Here is a 20,173-nt window from a genome sequence, read left to right on the forward strand (position 1 = left end):
ATGAGATGATTCCTACTGACTCTTAGCTTTCACCCACAAAATTGCTTCTCTTCCAGCCTTTCTTCCCCTAACTCTTTTGAAGCCACTGCCATCCAAGAGGTTGTTCAAGATAGAAATCTAGGAGCTATTCTTTCTCTTTTAGTAGAGATGGGGTCTGGCTAACTTGCCCAGGCTGGTCTCAAACTCCTGGCCTCAAGCAATCCTCCTGCCTTAGCCTCCCAAAGTGCTGGGATTACAGGCAAGAGTAGGATCAATTCTTAACACCTCCTTTCCTTCAGAACTCTTTATCGAGTCCATCATGAAATCCAAACAGTGTCAAAATATACCTTAAATCCGTCATCTCTCTCAATCTCTCCTCCCCTGAGCCCCCACCCCCCATCATCTATAATAGCTCTTTCACCTGTGTTCCAACTTTCATCATTGCTTTCTTCCAATTATTTCCTGCTAGAATAACTATTCAGAATATATAATGGATTGTGTCATTCCTCTGGGTAAAATTTCTTTCAACAAATTCACAGTGAACCAAAAATAAAACCCAGGTCTTTAATACATCTGAAAGGCCCCAAATGATTTGATTCTGCCTACTTATCTAATATCATCTTATTCCATAGCTACCTTCCAACGCTGTAATCAGGTCCCCATTTTCTTTTAGTCCCTTCAGCATGCCAAGATTTTTTCCACCACTGAGTCTCATTTCCTTTTCTTGGAATGGTCTCTCTCCTCCTACCCATCCACCCACCTGGCTAAGTGGATGTAGATGATTTTCCTTTTTTCATTATTGTCCCAGAGAGACTTTCTCTAATAACCAACCCTTCCCAGGTAGCCCCTCCTACAACATTATTCTCCTTTACACAATTTTTTTTTTTTTTTTTTTTTTTTGAGACAGAGTCTCGCTTTGTTGCCCAGGCTAGAGTGAGTGCCGTGGCGTCAGCCTAGCTCACAGCAACCTCAAACTCCTGGGCTCGAGTGATCCTTCTGCCTCAGCCTCCCGGGTAGCTGGGACTACAGGCATGCGCCACCATGCCCGGCTAATTTTTTTTATATATATATCAGTTGGCCAATTAATTTCTTTCTATTTATAGTAGAGACGGGGTCTCGCTCTTGCTCAGGCTGGTTTTGAACTCCTGACCTTGAGCAATCCGCCCGCCTCGGCCTCCCAAGAGCTAGGATTACAGGCGTGAGCCACAGCGCCCGGCCATCCTTTACACATTTTGTTATTTCTCTGTCAATACCTTTATAATTTGTAATTATATATTAATTTGTGCTCTTTTGTTTGATTTCTTTCTCCTATTGGAGAGAACTCAATGAGGTTGGGGTACATGTGTTTTCCTCACTGTTCCATACTTTGCATCTATGACAGTGCCTGGCATTTAAGTGAGTCCATAAAAGAACGAACAGGTTTCTAAAGTGTACCTGGTAGGGCATAAGGCATGTACCTTAGTGGTGATAAATCTGTCATATAATTGGCACGTGCACACAAACTCTGACCACCCAGAGCTACCAGGTACAAAATGGCAAAAAAGAGTATTGTAATGAAAGGGTGAGATGACATGAGGAATTTGGTCTCTAGGGCAGGCAGGGAATGCCATTGAAGACAGCTTTGAGTTAAAACAAGAGGTATTGGGCTTCAAACTAGTTTTGTTTCCCCACCTATAAAATTATAAATTGGGTTAGATGATATGGCAAGTTCTCAGGCTCAAAACTTTTGGAATTCTATTTCCCAGTTTGGTTCAGAACCAGGACTACAGGGCAACTATTGACCCACAACTTTCTTTCTTAGGTGTGTAAGGAGCACTTACAATTTCTGTGAGGTGAAAACAAAGACCCTGTTGGTGCAGAGCATGGGAGAGGGTAGGTGACAGCCATATGGCCCATCCATAGAGTGTATGATCCTACTACGCCTACTGGCAGAGCATCTGTCAAATGCTTAGTCCCCAGTGTGGTCAGTTATTGAACATGAATTACTCTAGAAAGTAAGGAACAGTCCAAAAATAAAAAAAATATTTATTAAATAATTAATAAAACACTGCTGGAGATACATCCTCTTGTCTATTGCATATAAATATTTCTCACTTCTATTCAAAGTAATTCCAAAGCAAGCAAAGCATTCCAGACAAATGCTCCATAACACATGAAGGTGCCTGTGAGGTTCATCTTCTTCAGCCACAGCACATGCGGGAATAATTAATCATTTTGACTCATAATAAATTAGGTGAATAATTATTAGATTCATTTAAAATGCCGATGTCTGTCTTTTCTCTGCCTTGCCTGACACCGTAACCAGCTGTTGCTCTTCCATATATGTGTCACCATCCTGGCATTGGGGTCAAACTCAAACTGAGATGATCCACTGAAGAAATAGAAAAATCCTGTAAACATAGATGAGGAAAATGATGAGACATCTCCAAATAGACCATTTTGCACCAGATATAACTTAGAATAAGAACAAGCTAATCACGGATGACATTTATTAAGTGGTTACTCTGTACCAGGAGCTGAACTAAGTGCTTTTCACACTTTATGTCATCGACGGTTACCAAAAAAGTGGGAGGTGTTATTAACAAGAACAAAACTGAAAATTAGTGTTTGTTTTTTTTTTTAATTCTCCTATGGTATCCTCTTTAATGGAGGGAGGACTCTATCTCATCTGTCTGACTTCAAAGCCAGTGCTCTAAAACGTTACATTATACTGCTTCTAATTAGATAGAGTTCTGTGATATTTTAAAACCTTGTTTATTTTCCTTTCTTCCCAATCTCTTCTCCCCCACCAGGTCCTAAATCACAGCGTGGGAGGCAGTCAGACCCAAGAGAATCAGACCAATGGAAAAACACACCAGAGGCCTGTTTTCCGCATTGCACATACCATGGTCAATTTGTTTTAGCACCGAGATCGGCAGGCTCATGAGCACTGCAATTGTCAAGCCCTGGAAGCTGCCTCCAAACTTCCTTCAGGATAAGCAAGCACACATTTTGCTTCCCATCTACCCATTACCAGCAGTCAGACTTTGTCTATTCTGAGGATATAGGAGGATACCATTTATTTACAAATGACTAATATAGACAATTGCGGACTGCAACAGAAGCCGAGACAAGGCCCACTGGGATGGGATGGGAGAGAAGGGACGGCAGGATGGGATAGAGGAGAATGACACCTTGCCTCACACTGGTTGTATTTTTATACCAACATAGTGACCTGGAAGATAATGGCTTCAGTGTGAGAAAGTGTCCTAAGATTTTGCGTGCAGGTATAAAACAGAGACTTGGAAGTGATTTGAGAAAAACAACATGTAAACCCAATTTGCATAAATTGGAAAGTTAAAATTTTCAGGAGTTAGGAGTAAAAAGAATGAAATCATGAAATGCCCAGAAGTGCCCCCACTGGCAATGAAATGAGGGTCCTCTTACCAAATGCCTGAAACACGGCATCAACCTTTGGCTCAACTCCTGGAAAGTCATCAGCTATCAGCCTGGGGAAGCCATGCTCCATGGACTGGCTGTTTTCATCAAATCTGCACCAGGTGAAAGAAATATAGCTCAACATTGTGTAGAGTTCCTATTACATGCCACAGGATGATGTGATTTCCCAGTGTCTAATCCTATGTAAACTTTTCAAGTTGTGTAAAGAAGAGTTAAACATTTTTAGGAGTGCAATAATACTTTCTTGGGCTTATGTTTAGCACATAAAACAATAGTTTCCCCAGAAATAGGGACATCATGCCATTCTACAAAGGTTCAATACATATATCAGGGGACTATTTTATAAGCCTGGATACATAGAACCCAAATACTTTTCTGCCATAAATACATGAAGACTATATACACGTAAGATGCAAAGTGAATTAAATCATTTGGCTAAAAATAAACCTCTGGTTCTCTATCATACTGGAAGCCTGAAGACTTTGTCTCTATAGTCTGCCTCTTACAGATCTGCACTTCTAGGGCAGCTACATGGTGACTGGCCATGGGATGGGAAGTGAATGTGCCTTTGGACCCCACTGGCTGCTTCTGATGTCCTTTGGTGTTTGTCAGTGATCACCACGCTGAGAGCCTTTTATATATGTGAGGTTGGACAGTTGTAAGCTGTCTTCCTCAGAGTCGGAAAGTTAGAAGATAGAGGGTGGGCATGGGGAAGAGCCTTACAGAAAGAAAATAATTGCCCTAATTAGTCTCCATACAAAGTCATTGCTATTGCATCTCACCTCCAGTATTTGTCCTCTACAAAGAAGTATGTTTTCTTCTTGTCCTTATCAGAAAGAGCTGCATCAATTTTCCTTATGGTTGGAGGGAAACCCAGAGTGTGGATCCTTCTTGGGTAACCTGCTTGTATCTCACTTCCTCTGACTGCCCAGAACTGATTTCCTATTGAAAAAATAAACCCGAGAAATTCTGAGTGAAGCCATTGGTTTTAGAAATGATTATAGTGCATTTTTATGGTAAAGAGGAAGTCAACCTCTCTGGAAAACTGTCAGTTACTTACAAAGTTAAATACACATTTACACTATGACCCAGCAATTTCACTTATTAGATATTTACCCAAGAACAATGCATACAAACATCTACCTACCCCTTGGGGACACTTGGTATTGTTTGAAAACATTTTTTTTTTTATTGTTATAACTGGAGGATGCTAGTGGCATCTAGTAGGTAGAAGCCCAGGATGCTGCTAAACACCTTACAATACACAAGACAGCCCCCTCTCTCAAGAAAAATTTTTTTATTTCACAAGTCAATAGTGCTGAGGTCGGGAAACTCTAAGGTACACAAAAACATGTAAATGAATGTTCTCAGTAGACTTATTTACAGTAGCCCTCAAACAGAAAATGTCAAATATCCATCAACGGGTGACTAGATAAACAAATCGTGGCATATTCATGCAACAGAATAGTAATTGGCAAGAAGAAGAAGCCAGCTACTAAAATATGCAACAGTATGGATGCATTTCAAAAACATCTTGCAGTGAAACACATCTGCTTTATTCCATTTATGTGAATGTTTAGGAAAGGCAAAAGTGAGAGCAGACCAGTGGTTTCCTGGAACTGGAGGCAGAGAGTGGTGACTGGTTGCAGAGGGGCAGGAGGGAACTTTCTGGAATAATGGAAATGTTTTATGCTTTGATTGTAGTGGTGGATACTCTAGAGCATACTGTGTCAACATTTATTGAAATGTACACATCTCATTGCATATTAATGTTGCCTGATAACAATTTTTTTAAAGGTTCCTGGGACTACACTGTATTTGTAGATAACTTTGGAAAGAATGGGTATCTCAAAAATATAGAGTGTTGTAATCCATGAAAAAAAAAAAAAAGGAAGTCTTGGTTTTACTTCCAACCACCAACCTAATGCCCAGTTTACAGCTGGTGTTTAATAGAAATTTCCTGAATGAATGAACAAATAAATGAGTAGATAACTTTGGCTCACTGTCCTTTCTGTGTCTAATATTTATTATCTATAAATTATAGTGACCAGTTCTAGTTATTTCTTATCACCGCTAGTGACTTCTGAATCTAAATTTCTAACCTGGACTTCTTTCTCTCATTTCCCATCAAAAGTCAGTTGCTTATTGAACACTTGCTCCTAGATATCTCACTGTCTCCAAGTCCAATCTGTCCTTTTTCTGAATACTCTAGGAATCCACCCAAATTTGAGTGAATTAGGACAATGAAATCCTATCCATCTCTCTGCCTTTACTTTGTCACACTACTCCCTCCCACCCCCAAACTGATCCCTTCCTCACACCACTGCCAGATGAAATCTAAAATGCCAATCTGCTGTGCATCTCTCTTGCTCCATCTGAACTGAATGACTTGCACCTGTCTGAGTGGTTTCAGATATGCTTTTACTTTGGTAAGAAAAAGTTTCTTCTGCCTTAGAGACCTTTCCACTTTCTACATGCCCAGCCCATGTCTACACAGCAAAGGAAAACTTCAAGACTCATCCTAATATTGCCTCCTCTCAGGGATGTGTGCTGAGCCCTGGGTATGAGTCAGGAGCTTTTCCTCTGTGCTCCCCTCAATCCAAGCTCTTGTCATGTGATTTGCTGCCCACTCAGGAATATGAGTCCCTTTCTGTTCTGACCTCCCCTAACGGGCACAGTGTCTGGCATGCTGCAAGTGATAAGTAAAGGGTAGATGAATTAATGGATAGTAGTAATACTTCAGAGTTAAATAACCCTTTATAATTTCTAGTGCAATTTTGCTTTAATTCATTTAATCTTCTCAAAAATGAGATTGTCAGAAGTAAATATTTTTTAAAATCCCCATACTGTTTGACATTTAAAAATATTCCAAATTAACCTATGAGTCTAGGAAAAAGAAATAAAAACTGGGGGAAAAAAACCTTAAAAGTGAACAAAATGAGAATAATGAACACCAAAATTTGTGGGGTGAAAAGGGATATTTATGGGCATAAATTCTTATATTAGAAAAAAATGTTTTAAGTTATAAGGAATGGTACGTAGATAATTATACTTGTTAGGGGCCAAAGGAAAATATAAGTTAATAAGTATAATATAAGAAAATATAAGTTAATAAGTATAATAAATATAAGTTAATATAATATAAGAAAATATAAGTTAATAAGTATAATATAAGAAAATATAAGTTAATAAGTATCACATCTAAGAAGTTTAATATAATAGAGAAAACTCATGTCACTGAAATTTTTACAATACGATTTATTCCAAATTAAAAATCCTTATATAGTACTTACCTTTAAAAATGAAAACAGTATCCTTACTATTAACCTCATAGGCAGCATCTAAATGTGATGGCAGAGAGGGCCAAAATGTAGAAATTAAATGAAATTCAGGTTCAGGGTTCCACCGAGTTTTGCGCCAAAAATATCTGTAATACATAAAAATTATTTGCAATTGTCTTTCTCCTTTAGATAGATGAAAAAAGGAACATATATTTCTTTTCTTTTAATCATGCTAGTTCACCCATTTGCAGAAGTCTATATTGAACTGTCCTCCTGTATATGATTCCAGGGTAATGACATCTATGGTAGGAATTGTGACCCGTCCAACACAATTATTTAGCTTGGTTCCATTTTAAAAGTCTGTAAACAGTATGTGTATTATGTGCCCACTAACATTTTAAAAATATATTATGTGTATTTATGCTTGTATGGGAATAGAACATCTTTGTAAAGAGACAAAGCAATCAGTAGCAGTGGTTGTACATATGGAGAAAACCCAGGTCGGAGATGACAGAGAGATTTTTAACTCTGTATCTTATAGTACTGTTTGAATATTGTAACATATGTATATATCACATTTTCTAAAATTAAATTATTTAAATGGTGGCATTTGTTAGCAAAGGTAAAGATATCACCCTGCTTCTAAAGATCCACCAGTACTTTTTGAAGAAGTTCCATGATTTAGGATATTGAAAAAGTAAAGAAAACAGATAAAGCCCTCTGCCTTCATCAAGCTGACATTTTAATGATTAAGAATCATCCTTTGTGAAAAATGATCTGGATAATTCTAAGGAGAGGTTAAAAATGCAACAAGATCTAGATTTAAATGATTTCAAAATGTAGAGGAAATATTTCATTTAAAAATCACTGTCAAGTTTCTGTTTTTCTTTCTAAGCACTGTAGATCAAAAGAATAGACAGAAAAATGCCATTTTCTGGTCTGACCTGTCTTTAAAGAACAGGACTTCTCCCCTCAGAGTGCTGACTGCATCGAAGGACAGAGCAGGATCGCACTTGGCTGGTGTCACAGGTCTTGGAGGGACGGGTTTCGTGGGCACCGGGGTGTCATCAGAGAAGGCAGGGGGAGGTCCTAAAAGGGAGCAGATTCAGGGATACAAACATTAGGGAAATGTCATACATCTGTCGATTTACACGCTTTCTGAACATTCTCAAGGTCCTTTGAGCTAAATCACAAATGTTCTATGTAGCATTTTAAAGCTTTCCTGAAGACCATCATTGCAACGCGCATGATGCCTGATTTTTCCGATGTCACTCACCATAGAGGGACTGAATGCCGTCCACATCATCTTGAGAAAGGCGGAACTGGGCCAGGTCTGTAGACTTGTAGAGTGGGTGCATCACAGCTTTCACGTTGGCCGAGTGAGAGAGACCCAGGGAGTGGCCAAGTTCATGAACAGCAACGAGGAATAAATTGGTTCCTATTTGAAAAACCATAAATGTTTAGAATATAGCAGCTATTTGTTTTATAAATACAGGCCATCCTTGGAATCACAGTGCCTTTTCCTTATTTGTGGATTGGTTCATTGATTGGCATATTCCATGCTTCATAGAAATTCATGTGTTTTTCAAGGACAACTTTAAGTCAACATACAAGACAGTTTTTCATCATATCTCTCCCTAGTTCTGTCTTTGATCAGGAAAATGAAGTCACTTTTCCTATATTGATAATAATAATAAGCATTGCTCTAAAAGATTTTTCTTTGAAGGAAGTAAGTCTTATAGCATGTCAATAAATATAACTCTTCATTGTCTAAAAAGAAAAAAATAGTCATTGTTTGATGTTAGTGACATGTAACAGTTCCAATCTCAGTTGAAATTAATCATAGAATATTTTTCTTATTCCTCAAACTCTTAACCAACAAAACTCTGGTTATTTCCTCTTGGGACTTAGTCTGGTTCTTTCTTCTTCTTTTGTATTAACATCAAATAATTTTTGATTGTCAAAAATCTTCCCAGTAATAAGTGCCATTGGATATGTACAATCTTCAGTTGAAAACAAACATGCCCAATAACAGTTTTCCACAGCACAAATATAGTTGGATTCAGCTTTTCTTTATATTATAAAAAGAGTTTTACTGAATTTAGTAGTAGAAAGTATTTAATCAAGGCTGCAAGCAATTATGCAGAAAAGAATAGTTGTTCAAATAAAACTAGATCATTTCATGCGGGGCAAATTTCAGGCTTGTATTCAGTAAAGACATTGTTTGTGTTTACATGAAAAACCCCAACCAATCTCAGAAATAGTGATTGTTTCAACAGCGTGTTTTCAAACTTCAGAATCCCTCAAAAACATCAATAAATAGCATGCAGATAATTTTAGTTATTGTGTTTCGACTTAGTAAACTCTTTCAGAACCAGTTTAGAAAAAAAAAACAAAAAACCCCTTGTAAGCTAGTGACAGTGACATGCTTATTTAAACAAATGACTTGTCAGTTTTTAAAAAAAATTTAAAAATAATTTCCTGGCATATTCTCCTGATCTTTTAAGAGAGAGGAGGGCAAATGAGAAGAAAGGAAGAAACCCAAGGGCTAATTTTAGGGTCAGAACCGATTCAATGGAATTCATTCTACCCTAATCATGGATAGTAGGAGTGATGATAAACTTTATTAATTATGCTGATCCCAAAACTTTTACACGATCCTGAGTTGTGGAGAGAAGATTGAACGGTACTTAGATAACTGTACTTGTTAGGGGCCAAAGGAAAATGCAGACATGTTACAAAATTCATCAGTAAAGATTGAAATGAAGATACTTTGTTTACTACTCAAATAATAGAAAAATTGTCAGTTATTAGTATATTCTATTTACTGTCATTCTGGACAGCCAAATTAATCTTGGATAGGGTTAGACATTATTCCTGGAATCATCCTGAGAGGTTTATGACTTACCCGATGCATCCTCTGTCCAGTTTTCATCATCATCAAAGTGAACATCCCCATGAAACCCAGGTCCAGGTGGGTAGGCATGAGCCAAACTCCCTCCCGGTCCATAGAAAGGGAAAAAGTCTCCATGTTCTGATGGGAAAAAAAAAATGAATGGAAATATAAGTTTTTGGAATTTCTTTTTACCGTGTTTCAACAAGGCAATACCAGATGCTATGGTCTGAATGTTGGTGGCTTCCCCCACATTCATATGTTGAAACTTACTATCTCACATAGTTGTACTAAGGAGTGGGGCCTTTAGGATGCTATTAGACCACAAGGGCTCTGGCTTCCTGCATGGGATTAGTGACCTTGTCAAAGAGGCTTGGGGCAGCCTCCTGGCCCTTTCTGCCATGTGAGGATACAGAAGGTGCCATCTATGAGGAACAGGCTCTCACCAGACACCAAATCTGCTGATGCCTTTGATCGTGGACTTCCCAGTGTCCAGAATTGACAGCAATAAATTTCTGTTTTGTTTTTTTTTTTTTATAAACTACCCAGTCTAAAGTATTTTGTTATAGTAGCCTGAACAGACTAAAACACCAGATAATGAATATTTCATTTTATTACCTCCAACTGCAAAAGAAATCATTATGTCAGCCTCTCCTTCATACAGCCTGGAGAATGTGAGTGGCGTCACCTCCTCCCAGACTTTCAGAGCTCTCTCAATGGCAGAATCAACAGCATCTCTTGGCAAATCTGGTGTGTAATTCACAATCCTGTACGAGAAAAATCGAAGAAGATGATATTTTCTCCTATGCTACAGCTTATAAAATTTCAATCCTATGCGAAAACTCTTTAGACCCATCACCTGTAAGTAAGGTGGGTTTTCCTCCACTTCGGCGTGCCAGGAAAGGTAGTGAAGTGACCAACGTCAGGAACGCCACACCTGGGCTTGCGAATCACCTCCAGGGTGTCAGAGTCCAGCTTCCCCGTCACCTCCAACCCAAGGAACTTCTGCATTTCTCGGATTTTTTTAACAACAGAACCACTGTCCTTTCTTCTGACAAACATCTTCACATCTTTTGCGAGGTTATAGTAGTCTTCTAGGTATTTCTAATGAAATGATAAGTATAATTTTTAGGTCATTTTTCTGATTTTTAACCATTTACCCGAATTTTACATCTATCCTAATTTTTCTCTAGTTTCTTTTAAACAAAAGTAGGTATCACATTTAATTTGATTTTTTCATTAAGGTTCATTTCATCATTTGATTTTCATACAAGTTTTAGATTTGTTTGCAATTTAATTTGCTAGTCAAGTAAGGAATTTGGAGTTGAAAATCCAGGTTTAGCATCTTTTTTTAAAAAAGGAATTCTCCTTTGACATAATTATGTGACTACTCTGGGTGACTGTCTCTGACTTTTTCCCACTTAACATTGTTAAGACCTGGTTCAAGGCTCAAGTGGGATAAATTCTTTTGTCCAAACCTGACAAGTAACAATATATTAATAAACATGAGTACCTGATATTATTTGAAGATCAAACTTAGCAGTTTCCCCCTCCCCAATTATTTCGACTAAAGAAATTATACAGCCAGAGAAGTTTCATCTATTTTTCATTTGTTATGTTCATTTAGCCCCAAAGCTGATGCTACTGCTTTATTGTAACCTTGAGTTATTATATTCCCTTCCTGCACCTTTCTTTCCTTCTCTGCTAAGATGAAAAGAATTTCTACCTCCCAACACTTGAATATTCTCTGATGTGGACATTACTCCAATAAAATGACTTCTAATGAAATCAGCCTGCTTTGCTTTGGAAGACCAAGTCAGCACCCTTGTTCTCCCCGTGGCTGGCCAGTGGCTGCAATAATAATTACCCGGGCAAGATCCACGCTGGTGGCCTCCTCCTTTGCCCCTCTCTTCAGGGTATAAGCCGAACACACTGACAGGCACAACAGCACAAGAATGGCAAGGTGCTTCATCCTTACTGTCTTTAGCTCAGGGAAACACCTTCTCTGTCTACTGGCTTCTGGCTCTGCTCTCTAAGGACCTTCCTTTTATAGGGAGGCAGCACTCAGATCACCAACAGCATGATTCACACATGTGTGTTTCGAATCTGAATAACCGCAGGAATGGTCACAAAAATCTAATGTGAAGAGGATACAGCTCATACCAATCACTTCCCTCAACCTTCTCAACTTGAAAGAATGACTAATTTTCAGGAAATGGTTTCTGTGTACAGAGGAAAAAGAATTGGCTACATAATTCATGTCTTTGTATTTACCAACAGAGCGCTGACAAGCCTGGTAAAATATCGAATGTTTACATGTTTTAGAATCAGTGCAATTTTCTTTTGAAAAGACTCTATTTTAAACTCAAATAGAAGCAGGTAAGGAATAAGTAGATTTTGTTTTTGTTTGTTTGTTTGTTTTGATACAGAGTCTGACTCTATTGCCTGGGCTAGAGTGCCGTGGCATCAGCCTAGCTCACAGCAACCTCAAACTCCTGGGCTCAAGCGATCCTCCTGCCTCATCCTCCCGCATAGCCGGGACTACAGGCATGCCAAGCTAATTTTTTCTATGTGTTTTTAGTTGTCCAGCTAAATTTCTATTCTTTTCTATTTTATTTATTTATTTATTTTAGTAGAGATGGGGTCTCGCTCTTGCACAGGCTGGTCTTGAACTCCTGAGCTCAAACGATCCACCCACCTCGGCCTCCCATAGTGCTAGGATTACAGATGTGAGCCACCATGTCCAGCCAGGAATAAGCAGATTGATGGAAAGAAATTCCAGGTATAATTGTAGTCTAAATGTGAGGATTGCTATCTAAGATGATATTAGAACAAATGTTTCATTTCTTGAGTCCTCGTTTACAACAGCTATTACTGATTTTCAAATAGATTTACTAGCCCTGCAGTAGAGTACCATGCGAAGGGGTGGACCAGGGAAAGGAAGAGGTATAGAGGAAAGAAGCAGCAAAGGAGTGAACCTTTGGCGTTCACTCTTTCTCCATCTCAGAGTGGCTAATATGTTCATAGTAACTGCTCCATAAAGACTTATTAAATGGAAAGGAATTAAATTGCATGTTAGACTGAGAGGTTCCTTCTACCTTTATCCTCTTCTTTGCTTCTAAAAATTCTCTTCACCCTCTTTGCCTACTCCTTGAGTACAAAGGAGGAGATGGGTTGAGATTTGTAAATGGGGAATGATTTCAAATCCTTTTTCCTTCATGTGCCTAACCATGCACCCTTGCCTATTAAGAGTATTTTATTTCTTTTTTCTCAGCCAGATAGAGTGTTTTTCGTACAGTAAGTCTGTAATAACATTTTTGTCAAATTAACCTATTAATATAAAGCACCCGGCCAGGCGCAGTGGCTCACGCCTATAATCCTAGCTCTCTGGGAGGCCGAGGCGGGCGGATTGCTCAAGATCAGGAGTTCAAAACCAGCCTGAGCAAGAGCGAGATCCTGTCTCTACTATAAATAGAAAGAAATTAATTGGCTAACTAATATAGATAGAAAAAATTAGCCGGGCATGGTGGTGCATGCCTGTAGTCCCAGCTACTTGGGAGGCTGAAGCAGTAGGATCGCTTGAGCCCAGGAGTTTGAGGTTGCTGCAAGCTAGACTGACCCCACGGCACTCACTCTAGTCAGGGCAACAAATCAAGACTCTGTCTCAAAAAAAAAAAAAAGAAAAAGAAAAAAAAATATAAAGCACCCTGAAATTCTTGTGGTATAGAATTATATTTTTCTCTCACTGAAGATGAATTAACTCTACTATGTCTGAAGTATGTAATTGAAAAATAATAGATTACATTTATGAGCATGTAGGAACAATCTTTTCAGCTTCACCTACCATCTCCATCCTACTTGAGGTATGCTGGACAGGTGGGACTTTCGGGAACCAGGAGGCTCTGAGACCTCCCAGGCAGAGTTGGAGACAAGCTTGGATAGGCACTAAGCCAGCTAAGTCAACTTGTGGCATAATGTGGCCAAGAAGTTTGCTCTGCAACATCAGCTTGAAAACATGATGTCACAGCACAAAACATTACTCTTGTATCCATGATGACACTGGAGTACACATTCCTACTGTGCTACCAGTTGTATGAAAGTATAGCACGTACAACTGTGTACAGCGCACAGCACTTGATAATGATAACAGATCACTGTGTTACTGGTTTATGCATTTGCTATATATTTTATCATTATTTTAGAGTGTACTCCTCCTGCTTACAAAAAATAAGTTAATTGTAAAATAGCCTCAGGCAGGTCCTTCGGGAGGTACTCCAGAAGAAGACGTTGTTGCCATAGGAGATGACAGCTCCACGTGTGCTTGTGACCCTGAAGACCTTCCAGTGGGACGAGATGTGGAGATGGAAGATGGAGATTTTGATGATCCTGACCCTCTTCAGGCCTAGGCTAATGTGTTTATGTCTTACTTTTTTAACAAAACGGTTATAAAAGTCAAACAAATTTAAAAAGAATTTTAAATAGAAAAAAGGTTATAGAATAGAATATAAAGGAAGAAAATGTTTTTTGTACAGCTTAACAATGTTTGTGTTTTAACCTAAGTATTATTACAAAAGAGTCAAAAAGTTTTAAAATAAAAAGTTTATAAAGTGAAAACATTTTAGTAAGCTGAGGTTCATTTATTATAGAAGAGAAATATGTTTCTATAAATTCAGTGTAGCCTAAGTGCACAGTATTTATAACGTCTGCAGTAGTGTACAGTAATGTCCTAGTCCCTCACAGTCACTCACCACTCACTCACTGACTCACCCAGAGAAACTTACAGTCCTATCAAGCTCCATTCATGGAAAGCACCTTATACAGGCAAACTGGTTTTTATCTTTTATACCATATATTTACTGTACGTTTTCTACGTTTAGATACAAAAACACCTACCATTGTGTTTCAATTGCCTACAGTATTCTGTAATGCTGTACAGATTTATAGCCTAGGTGTGTAGTAGGCCATATCATCTAGGTCTGTGTAAATATACTTTACGATGTTCACACAATGACAAAATTGCCTAAACACACATTCTTAGAACATATCCCCATTGTTAAACAATGTATGGCTGTATATAATTTCTTTGGGCGATTATTTTGTCATTTATAATAATGGGGTGGATAAACCCTCACTGGCAGGGTTTTTATGTAGGCTTTATGCTGGGGAACAAATCTCTTCTTATTTCACTCCAACATCTTTAACAAAGTTTATTGGCCTGACAAGTCTATGCCAATGCCCCCAGGCACTGATTTGATAAGCTCTGAGATGTCTCATTTTCATTTGAGTCATAACTGTGTTGGTGTTGACACATTCTGTTAATAGATCTTATTATGTTGTAATGATACAATGAAAGTTTATGTTATAGTAAAAACTACGATTATAATCGAGAGTCAGGGAGAATAGCACATGCCTCACAGCAGTAATGGTGTGTAAACTTATGTTACATTAAACCATCACACCTGAAAGAAACTAATGGGCTTGGGGCAGGGGAGTCCTATGCTTGCCTTTAAATAATTCATTACTTGTTAAACTTCAGGCAAACAGGCATAAAGAATTCATCCTAAAAGGAAGATGAAACCCCTGGTACAGAGCTTCTACTGAATGCCAGGTCTTAAATGTACACTATTCCTGATCTTCAGAACAATCCAACAAGGTTGAGATCAGAATTAGAAAAATTAAGTAATAAGCTCAAAGGTCAGAAAGCGAACAAGGGGTAACAAATGACTCAGAACTGCTAGCATAGAACCCTAATCACTACAATTTATCTATCAACTATAGCGTGACCCTAACTTCAGTATTTTGCAACTTCTTCTTTCATAGGAAATTACCAGTTTTATTATAGGTTGTGTTATTGTGTTAAATCACAGACTCAGAAAAATTGAGAAGTTCACCTCTTTCCCATACTTTTCATACCAGTGTGACTGTTTGAGAATGGGAACACAGTTTACTGCTGAAGTTTTAGCCATTTTATCTCTCTCATGATACTTTAGCCACATATTTTAGATTCCACATCCTTGCCATAGAAAAGACTACGAACTGAAGGAAGCAAAGTACCAAAATAGGCGTTAGACCTCAAAATCACAGCCTCGGTGTCTGTTGTAAAGATTAGAGAAAGCATAATTATCTGTTGTAGCCTGCAATAGCCATTATTATTAATCACAGCTAAACACATAAAATAATGTTATGTGAATGTGGTTACTGTATTTCCAACTTGGATTAGGGTTCATTGTTGGGTTGACTCATTGGTGCCGTGGGCTCTTTTGGTGTGAAGAAGCTTGTTGGGGTGGAGAGTAGCACTGATGAGAAATTCTGGCCGTAGGAGAATGTGGGGAGGAAAATGCAATTATCATTTGTTGAATATTTTCAACATGGCAGGCACTGTGCTAGGTGATTTAGCCTCTTCCATCCTCATGACAACCCACAAGGTAGTGTTGTTTTCCGTTGATCACAGAAAGGAAACTAAGATTCAGAGAGGCCAGATCATTTGCTTGAGATCACAACCAGGTGGAGTGGCAGAGCAGATCTTGCAGCTTTGCGCTGCAATTCATTAGCCAGAATGCTCCTTCTTCAAGACACATGGGGCTAAATTCTCCAAAAGGCTTCAATGTAGAAAGCTAGAGCTTTGATTAAAAAAAAAAAAATCCAAACAAACAAAATCCTTACTTTTCAGTGTATTTCTGGGTTCATAGGCAATATGGGAATCTCCAAACACTCCTCCAGAATGACTCCATGTCAAGTTTTCTGAGGCTGCATTGATTTGCTCTAGTAAAGAAAGCATGTCTGACACAGTAGCTACATTAGCTTCCTTAGCAGGTAACTTACTGGCTAGGGAAGCTACCTGCTAAGGAAGTTACCTGCTAGGTAGTTACCCACTGGGTAAGTCCACCATTACCCATTATGATCTATCTGGTTTGTGCAAGGGTTTCAAGGATGAATTGGATGAAGTTATGCTAAGATCACACTCTCTGCTGCTTTTAAGTCTTTCGTAGTGTCTTCAGTCTGTGCAGTCCTTCTAGGATGTGATGTTGGTTTTTTTGCTGCTTCTGGTTTACTATTGTGTTCAGAAAGTTTAGGAGGAGCAGTTTTAGGGGCTCTTCCTACCATAAAGGTCTTACTCCACAAGTCAGGAAATCAGTAGTAGAATTTGGCCAAGGAAACAACCACAAGATGGTCTGCGGACCCGCTGGACCCACTTTGCGATGACCTTGAGTCAGAACCCTATTTATCACTTACTTCATAAGCCTGCTTTCTAAGCTGGAAGATCATAAGCCATTTTAGGACCTTGGATACCAGTGTCAGTTCAGATCTAGCATCCAAATGAAAAATCTGAGTACTCCTCTCTCCCCAGTGCAGTTATCCTGGTAGATGGTCATAGTTCCCTTTGTGGGGATAATTTAACACATGCATATACACATATAACCCTCAGTGTGTAATAGTAGTGACACACAGTTACTAAAATGTGTGTATTTGTATGTGTGTAGCAGACTAGGTCACCTTGGAGAAGGATTGCTCTCTCTGCATGTATACACACACACACACACACACACACACATATATATATATATATACATTCTCCCATGGAAACACATACCCTATGAACCGTACAAATCATTGCCCTCTGGTAGCCATTCCAGCCTCCCTGTCCTTTAGAATTGATTTCATTTGTCTTGCCTCTGATGGTTAAGTGCTGCTACCTATCCTTTTGTCATTCCGAAATCCCATCATCCCTAAATGGTACTAGAGAGGCCAATTCCACAGCGACATCTCATACCCTCAACTCCATTCCACAGAGAGCAACCACCACCACATGTCTCTGAGACATCAGTGAGTCCCCTCTCTATTGCATTCTTTGCAGCCTCAGAGAAAGGAGTATCTTCTGGGCCTTCCCAGGGAAGAGTCTGCTAGTGGGTTCTCCAATCTCATGTCATAAATCCATTCTAAGGTTCACATCTCCCTGTGCCTTCTGACTCCTTCCTTGATGCCATGCCACAGACCTTCTGGCATCTCCACCTCATATCCTGTAGGACATCACTACACCCAAGATTTGAGAATCTACGTCGGCAGAATATTAGACAAGCTCCTGGTTTCCATTCCAGAATGTTGAGTGCCAAGTCATGAGTGAGTGTACCCATGTCAATAAATTCTTCCCCGTGCATTCTTACATCCTCCAACCTCAATCCAGCGCCTCTAAGATCCACTGCCATCCATGTTTCCTTGGTTCCTGATGATACTTAATGGCCAAGTCCTATAATTCCCATGGTTTGCAAGCTATTTCCTGACATAGGTGTGATCTGAACCATGCTGAGACCTGACCTCAGTTACTTACCTGAAAATGAGGAGGGGCGGGAAAGGTAGTTTGAGAGGAGGACAAGCATTGTCTTGTGAGGTATTGTCTGAGATAAGGTCTCTGTCAGTTCTCTATGCAAGGGTAGTTTGCTGTCCTCTGGCAAGAGGGAGGTACTACTTCTGCCTGTGTGGAGCTTTCAGGGAAATTTAAGCGTTCCAGATTTTTGGGTTTGTCTACCCATTATTCCAGCTAGAAAACGCCCAATTTTGCAATTAGACTTAATACTGATTTTCAGCAAAGTCTACCATAGATGAGGATTTCTTTAAATGTTGCCATTAATGTCTGTTGGCATTCATAGTGTGTCTTGAGCTGATAGTTGCCTTTCCTGAGCATATTACTTTATCAAATTCCCAGAGCAGTTAACCAGTCCACTTCATACTTCTTTTTATTTTTTTAATTTCAGGATATTATGGGGATACAAACATTTTGGTTACATGTTATGACTTTGCGTCACCCAAGCCAGGATTAGAGGCATGCTCTTCCCCCATACAACACTTATAATCACCATTCCTCTTATACTACAGAAGTGTCATAGCCACTGGTAACATTACATCTCACCCTTCATCTTTATCTCTTCACAGTCAACCACAAATAACAGTCTCAGTATCCGTGATGACACGAAATACCAAGGGTATCACCATCCTACTTCCAGCTTAAATTATCTTAGTCTGGCATTCCTAGAAAGCAGAGCCTGAGACAAAATCGTAAATAGCTTTCGCGTGATCCAACGAGGAGCTGAATTGGAGAAGAAGAAGAGCAAGACAGGGAAAGTGAAAGAGATAATGCAATGATAAATTGTCAACTAGACAGAAATATGGGAAATGTGCTGGTCTATATGGGTCTATCTGAAAACCCACTTGAAATATGTCTTAGGAACACCTTTCTGAAGAAAGAAAGAGAGAAAGAAAGAAAGAAAGAAAGAAAGAAAGAAAGAAAGAAAGAAAGAAAGAAAGAAAGAAAGAAAGAAAGAAAGAAAGAGATACATTCTTCTCACATTGGCATAATATTTGCTCTGCAAACGATTACTCTTCTCATTTCTAGGTTCCATGTGCATGAGTTCTAAGTGGGTTCTGCAGCAGACTCTGATGCAACATCAACAGAGAAACCACAAAAGCCTTAGACCTAGAAGCAAGAAGCACAATGCACAGGCCTGACAAGAACAGCTATTGGCTTAGAAGCTGGTTTAGAACCTGTACAGAACCAGTCGCCACTGCCGTGGCTAGGATACAAGACAGAAGAGTCCAAGGAATAATCTGAAGAGATGTCTGACAATCTCAGTGATTCAGCATTTCCACACTTAGGCATAGAATCAAAACAGAAATGCCTACATATGAGCAGCATTATTTATAGAAGACCCCAAATGGCAACAACCCAAAGTCTGTCAACAGTGAATGAAGGATAAAATCGTAATGTTGGACACAGTAAGACAGATATAAGAGAGTACATATTTGATCCAATTTAGTTCAAAAGCAGGCAAATTTTACCTATGGTATTAGAAGTCAACATTGTCGACTGACTTCTAATTGTGGATACCTTTGGGAAAATAATGAACATACAATGGATGCTGTTAGTTCCTTCTCAAGATCCCCATTAGTACCTGGGCACCCATTCTCCTGGCTACCGAAAGAGTTGGCTGCTTACAACTCACTGCTGTCTCCCATTTCCCTTGGTAAATAGGAGCATCTTGTCTGGGAAGCTGTGCCTCCTGTCCCAAACCAGAGTTTGACTGATGACTGGTTGACACAGGGGTACAGAAGGGTGCTCCTAAGACATATTTCAAGTGGGACTAACTGGTTCAGTCTTTGCTCCATAGCTTGCTCATGAGATCAGAGCAATCTTCATCTGAGACCACACTCTTTAGCTTTTCCCTTACTCTGAAATGTTTCTCTCACTCCTCTTCTCCTGAGAGCACTCCTCTCCCAATGGCCCTACCAAAGAATTCAGGCTCTGCTCCCAGCGAACCAACCCCAACCCGAGACAGTTGAGCAGTGATGCAATGGCCTTGAGGGGACTGCTGTGGGGTTGGCAATGTTCTATTCCTTGACCTGGACGAGAGTTGTGTGAGTTTGTGATAATTCATTAACGTGAACATTTATGATTTGTGCATTTTTCTACATTTATGTTATACTTCAATATAGAAAAGTTTATTTTAAAGAGAGAGAGAGAGAGAGAGAAAGAGAGAGAGAGAGAGAGAGAGAGAGAGAGAGAGAGAGAGAGAGAGAGAGAGAGTTGGCC

At 39.2% G+C, this 20,173-nt stretch overlaps 1 protein-coding gene across 1 annotated transcript; it reads right to left on the bottom strand.

Annotated features, from left to right (window-relative positions):
* Positions 1-1,974: 1,974 nt before the first annotated feature.
* On the bottom strand, positions 1,975-11,563 carry MMP10 (matrix metallopeptidase 10). The gene is made up of 10 exons (XM_012770514.2): positions 11,459-11,563; positions 10,451-10,695; positions 10,210-10,358; positions 9,607-9,732; positions 7,975-8,136; positions 7,643-7,787; positions 6,711-6,844; positions 4,200-4,359; positions 3,406-3,509; positions 1,975-2,369 (listed from the first exon to the last, which is right to left on the bottom strand). Exons 1-10 carry the CDS (start codon positions 11,561-11,563, stop codon positions 2,230-2,232), a joined length of 1,470 nt encoding a protein of 489 aa, XP_012625968.1. The 3' UTR covers positions 1,975-2,229.
* Between the last annotated feature and the right edge of the window lie 8,610 nt (positions 11,564-20,173).

Source organism: Microcebus murinus, chromosome 4, assembly GCF_040939455.1.
Source record: "Microcebus murinus isolate Inina chromosome 4, M.murinus_Inina_mat1.0, whole genome shotgun sequence".
Classification (NCBI taxonomy): Eukaryota; Metazoa; Chordata; class Mammalia; order Primates; family Cheirogaleidae; genus Microcebus; species Microcebus murinus.